We start from the raw sequence: 5,919 nt of genomic DNA, 5'->3' as shown, positions 1-5,919 counted from the left end.
CTATTTATTTATGGCTGTAAATAGGAACCACCTTAATCATTTTTCCATCATGAAAGGATATTTCTCCTATCTTGAGATGGGCCTCATTTCTAAGAATTTTTTATTGCGTCCTCCCACCTGACGTAGAGATACGTCCTCCCATCACGCCAAAAAAAACTGCGGTTTTTTGCTCAGTGTATTGCTAGGTATTATTTGATAATAACGAGGAATATCATCATGTGAAAGACCATAATACCGAGTTATACGAGCAATACGAGCAATACCGAGCAATACAAAAAAATACAAAGTTCTTTTCTAGGAAAAATTAGGTATTTTTTTTTGTATTGCTCGGTATAGATCGGTATAACTCGGTATTGGTCTGCACATGATGATATTCCTCGTTATTGTTTGGTATTGCTTGGTATTTGCTGCGTTATTTCTCGTTTTTTAGCGCGAATTTAGCTCTGGGAGGACGTATCTCTATGTCAGGTGGGAGAACGCAATAAAAATTCCATTTCTAAGGTTTCGTTTGGAGGGCTTTTTTGTTGCTTTTTTAAAGTAGCTTTTTAGTAATAAAAATTAAAAATTTTATATTAAAAAGCTGCTTAAAAAGCAACAAGAAAGTCATCCCAAACGAAGCCTAAATCTATCCATGTTCTGTTCAAGGTTGCATCCATGAAAGTTATTTAGTCAAGGTAGTCGGTAGTATGAGAAAATTGTTTTTAAATAACATGATTGCTTTGACTGTTCATCAATGAAGACTGAACCGTTTGGCACAACCTTTTCTGCTTATAACTTTCAAGTTTCCTTCTGATTTCCTGATAGAGGTCTTGGTTTTTATTATTTAAATTAATGTGCATTAGGTTTAAAATGATCATGGCAACGAATCGTCCTGATGTTCTTGACCCAGTCTTCTCCGTCCGGGTAGGTTGGACCGGAAGATAGAGATCCCTTTGCCAAATGAACAATCCAGGATGGAGATTCTTAAGATTCATGCAGCTGGCATAGCAAAGCTTGGTGAAATAGACTATGAAGCAGTTGTCAAATTAGCTGAAGTGAGTATATTTCATGTCTCAATTTTAGAAGACAGTATTATAACTGTAATTACTGTTTCTAATCCCAGCAATGTTTTGGATTCCAGGGCTTCAATGGTGCTGATCTTCGAAATGTCTGCACTGAAGCAGGAATGTCCGCAATTCGCGCAGAACGCGACTATGTAATTCATGAGGACTTCATGAAGGTAAGTCTTCTCTTTGTGGGAACATTGTTCTGCTCTCCAGTCTCAGATTTTTCCCTTCTTCATCTCTGCTTTGGTTTCCAGGCAAAGGGAAAAGAATAAGTAGAGTTATTATGATATTTTGATCAAGATTTCTTCACTAATTCGAAGGGAAATGCCCTTAAGATTTACTTGAGCTGAATCTTTTGGGTTGTCATGTTCTTCCTCTATATCTCTCTCAATGCTAATTCCTCCATCTCTCCCAATGCTATTCCTCTCTCAATGCCATGAAGACGTTCGTCTTCTTCATTTTGCTCACATGAGTTCTTTATGAAATCCAGCTGTGGCTATCTTTCTTGGATCTGTCCCAAGCCCGTTTGTTTCCTTCTAATCATCTATTTACCAACATAGTTTAAAAAACTCTACTTCTCTGATTTTTTTCTCTTGCTGTCCAATAGATTTCCTTTCATAATACTTTCAGATATGAATGTTTGTATGCTTCACCAATGTGATTTACTAAGCTGTTCCATATTATCGTTTCAAGTTCTTTGGTGAATAAACATTTCTGAAGCCTTCTACTACGCGTTGCCACACTTCATAACCCCCATATCCTTTCTACTGCCGCTGTCCCCTTCAATTAATAAAATCATTTCATAGTATTTCAACCTGAAAAATCATAAAGTTGGCTTTTATGGCTTCGTTTTGGATGGCTTACTATTTTATAAAATTGTTGTGAAAAAAGTAATTTTTAAAAGTTGTAGTAGAAAGCAGTTTCCTAGTTAAATTTTTTTTTTTAATTTAGCAAAAAAAAGTGACCAAATAAAAATTTTGTGATTGTGATATGAAAAGTAAGGTTTGAAAAAAAAGTTGTCCCAAATGAAGCCTCCATCTCAACTATACCAATAGGGGTGTCAATTTTGGGTCATAGGTTGGTTCGGGTTGAACCCGAAACTGACCCGACACTATTCGGGTCAACCCGAACCATACCCATTTTTTGCAAACGGGTCGATTTTGTTCGACCCGAAACGACCCGAATGACCCGGAGTCATGAAACAATTTACTAGTTTTCAGGTAAAAAAAAGGGTCAATCTCCACTTTTCGGGTTCAAAAAATATAGGTCCGAAAATGTGTCAAATCTCGTCAGGTCAAAGGGTCAACCCGAACCCGATTCTGATTTTTGAAACAAGTCGAATTGTTCAACCCGAATCCGACCCGTTTCGGGTTGACCCTAACCCGGAATTTTTCGGTTCAGGTTCGTTCGAGTTGGGTTTCGCGGTCATGTCAAATATTGACACCCCTTTGTGCCACTAAGAACTTAACTTTTAAAAAAAGAAAAACGAATCTTTGGTGAATTTGATTTATGTGTGATTGATTATCCGAGCATTCAAACTTCAGTTTCATCTTCTTTTACATTTTCTTACAGGCCGTGAGGAGCTCAATGAGGCCAAGAGCTTGAATCAAGCGCGCACTACAACGCAGACTTCGCCAAGGACTGAACGTGATACCACCCTTTGCTTCTTCTTATTCCTTCTTTCTCTATATGCAGTTATTAAGTCCTTTAAATTAATTTCAAGTATTAATGCTGTGATGAATGTGAAGTTTTTGCTCGTCATATTTGAAGTTCTTTCTTTTCTCCAGGCCTGCAAAGATTGTTGTTGCTGAAGTCAGAACTGTATGTTATTCCACTCTAATATTATGTTGGTTTTGATGATACCATTTAATTAATGGCTTATAAATTCTTTTTTACATATGATACAATGTTTATATTATTTCTATGGTGGGTAAGAGTTTTTTTTATTGTAAATAGTGAATGTTAAGAGTTTATATATGAACATTTAAATTTTATTATTCGCTATATTTTAGCACCTCTTTTGACTCCGTGTGAGGATGGTTTCTCTTCCTGAATTTGTCGGATAATCGCTAGACATTTGATGTCTTTTGCTACAAGATCATTTCTCGCTTGGATCACAATCTCATCGATGCCTTCGCTTGCGAGTTTTTAATGGCGGAAAAATGATGTGTGAATGTTAATGGTGGTTGATGAAGTTAGGGATTTTGACGATGGGTGGGTAGTTTTTTATTTTCATTTTAATATTTGGGTGTTATAAAGCAGTAAGAAAGATGTTACAAATAAAGTCTTAGGTTTATTTGGACGGTTTTTTTTATTGCTTCTTAAAACAGTTTTTTAGTATATAAATCTTAATTTTGTATTAAAAAAATATTTTATGAAACAGTAAGAAAACAATTCCAAATAAAATATTATTTATTTATGATTGTAAGTGAATATAGTAAGGATTTCACTCAATCACATCAAAGGAAGAGACAACTAAATAGCCACCAAGCTAAATTTGGAAAAGAGAAAACTCCCAATTTGTATTGTAAAATATGATGATGCATGTATAGAAATAGCAATAGTGATGTTAATGAATAAAAGTCATAATCATGAAGTCACATAATTACATGAAATGAACCTATTTAGCTTTATTATATTTCATCTCTTTACTTTACAAGTATTTATAGAGGATTTACTTTATGCCTAATCCAAATCATTAAGAGAAGCTTATTTAAAGACTACTCGAAATCTTTAAGGAGTCTGTGTCAAATCAAGCCTACCTCCATGGCCCATCTAATGTCTTTTTAGGGTTTTTTCGAACAACTTTCTTACTATTTTGTAAAGCAGTTTTTTTCAATACAATAATTTTTTTGAATTAGAAATTTTTGTACTAATAAGCTGCTTTAAAAAGCAATAAAGTTGTCTCAAAGTAAATCATCTTCCAACACATTTTCAAACAAATTTTAGAGTTAGGAGAGTTTTTTTTTTTCTCACCCTTTAGCACAAAAGCTTTGTAGGTTACCCTCAACATATTTTAATCTCCATGAATTTATTGGAAACAGGCTTCTGCTATTTTCTTGTTGAGATTATCTTATCTAGCTTCTCATGTAAGAGAGAGAGAGAGAGAGAGAGAGAGAGAGAGAGAGAGAGAGAGAGAGAGAGAGAGAGAGAGAGATTGCTAATGAAAATCAACATAATCTTAAAGAAGTGCAACTATAGTTAAACACTAATATAGAGAGGCAACCAAAGTCACAGTTTGTGGCATTACAGAATAATTATTGAAGGCCCTTCAATATAGAACCTATCTGTCATCTCCAAATTTGTGGCTTTATTGATCAAAACACCAGCTGTTACCAACCTTCTCCCATGCTCCTTCTCCTTCCCCCATGTGACTGCCAAACCCATCTCTCTCTCTCTCTCTCTCATAAACATTGATGAAAAGGTGAAAAAAACAAAGGCATTGCAGTCTTTCCAATTAAAAAACTCAGATCATACAATCATAATATATAATAAAGTTCTTACACAAACATGAAAGAATTTTTCATCGACTCCACCACGCATTGAATTCTGTCAGTAACCTTTTTATTAGCTTGATAAGCTTTTATCGAATCACTTACAAATCAAACAATCCCAACAAAGCCATCACATCACTCAAACCAGCTTCCAAGCGTTCAGAAAAAAGACAGAAATCAGAATAACTACTGCATCCATTTCCTCCCATCAGAGAACTCAAAGAAGAAGAAGAAGATAATGATGGCTTGAATATGAACAATGCATGCCTTAACCCACTAGCCGGGGTAAAAAGCCAAACCATGAACATCCCAGTAGACTTCCAGCTTCACCTTACTCAAAGAAATTATCTCATTCCTCTAAACTTCCACTGCAAATGCCTCACATGAACCACTTCCATTCCCATCAATCTTGATCACCATTTTCAGACTCCATGTTCATGAACAGAGAGCTTATTTCACACTCTATAGAAACCTCATGGAATCTCCCTTTCTCATCAAACTTAGCTCGTGTAACAAATCTCTTCTTTCCAAACACTGCTCTTTCTTTGAAACCAGCATAGCTTCAAATAACAGCAGGCGGCGAGCCTGTTCTCCGGTAAGCTTCCTTCTTAAGATCACCAAGAAAGCAGAACCACTTCATTGTCTGAAACAACTGCGAACATAGTAATCAGACAAAGGCTCTGGTGAGGAGTTATCTTCATATCGCAGAATTTGGGCGTTTCTGAGGTCCAAAATAACGTCGACTGGCTTATTTCCTTGAAATGGTGAAACGCTTAGAGCCATGGCGGCGCAGAAATGCCATGGCCGCATTCTCTACTTTGCAACTACTGTTGGTTTTGATTGTCGCCATTGATGGAGATGGAAGAGCCTCGTGTGAGGAGGTTTCGGCACCATGTGATGGTGATGAGGTGAAAGTGGCCGGCTGTTTTGGTGCGGTAGATTGAGGATGACTAAGTTTTGGGCGAGTTTGGGGGAGGGGAAGGAGGAGGAGGAGGAGAAGAGGGCTGTTGGCTGGAGATTGATGAGGAGAAGCAAGAAGGAAACAGGGAAAGATCTTGCCATTTCTTCTTTCTGTGGCTTGTGGGACTGTAATGTCTGGTTTGTTCTCTTTGGCTTGTTGGATGTGCTGATTTTATGTATGATATGTTTGTTTATATTATTGAGAGAGATCAAAAGAAAGAATATTGATTTTGGAGGGAATATGTGAAGAGAGTTTTATTTATTGGGTGGCTTATTAGTATGAACTTGAGTTACATATTTTATGATTTAATATTCAATATATTCATTTTTTAAAGTTTTTTTTTGGAGCTTAAAGGGGATGAAGAAAAATAAAAGAGCAATTCCCTTCTTTTAACATATAACATATACTTTTACTATTT

At 36.1% G+C, this 5,919-nt stretch overlaps 1 protein-coding gene across 1 annotated transcript; it reads left to right on the top strand.

The window, feature by feature from the left end:
- The first annotated feature begins 894 nt into the window (after window positions 1–894).
- LOC114581012 (26S proteasome regulatory subunit 10B homolog A-like) lies at window positions 895–1,318 on the top strand. The gene is made up of 2 exons (XM_028700229.1): window positions 895–1,034; window positions 1,121–1,318. The coding sequence occupies exons 1-2, from the start codon at window positions 954–956 to the stop codon at window positions 1,316–1,318; spliced, it is 279 nt and encodes a 92-aa protein (XP_028556062.1). The 5' UTR covers window positions 895–953.
- Window positions 1,319–5,919: the final 4,601 nt, after the last annotated feature.

Source organism: Dendrobium catenatum, unplaced genomic scaffold (genome assembly GCF_001605985.2).
Source record: "Dendrobium catenatum unplaced genomic scaffold, ASM160598v2 fragScaff_scaffold_1470, whole genome shotgun sequence".
Taxonomy (NCBI): domain Eukaryota; kingdom Viridiplantae; phylum Streptophyta; class Magnoliopsida; order Asparagales; family Orchidaceae; genus Dendrobium; species Dendrobium catenatum.
The sequence above is the reverse complement of the archived record's forward strand: the minus strand, read 5'-3'. Positions and strand labels throughout refer to the sequence as shown.

What these genes read in the sequence shown, in the direction of transcription:
- LOC114581012 (XM_028700229.1), top strand. Translation starts at nt 954, where the DNA reads ATGGAGATTCTTAAGATTCATGCAGCTGGCATAGCAAAGCTTGGTGAA. An exon ending in CAGTTGTCAAATTAGCTGAA is followed by an intron (nt 1,035 to 1,120) that starts GTGAGTATATTT and finishes TTTGGATTCCAG; the next exon opens with GGCTTCAATGGTGCTGATCT.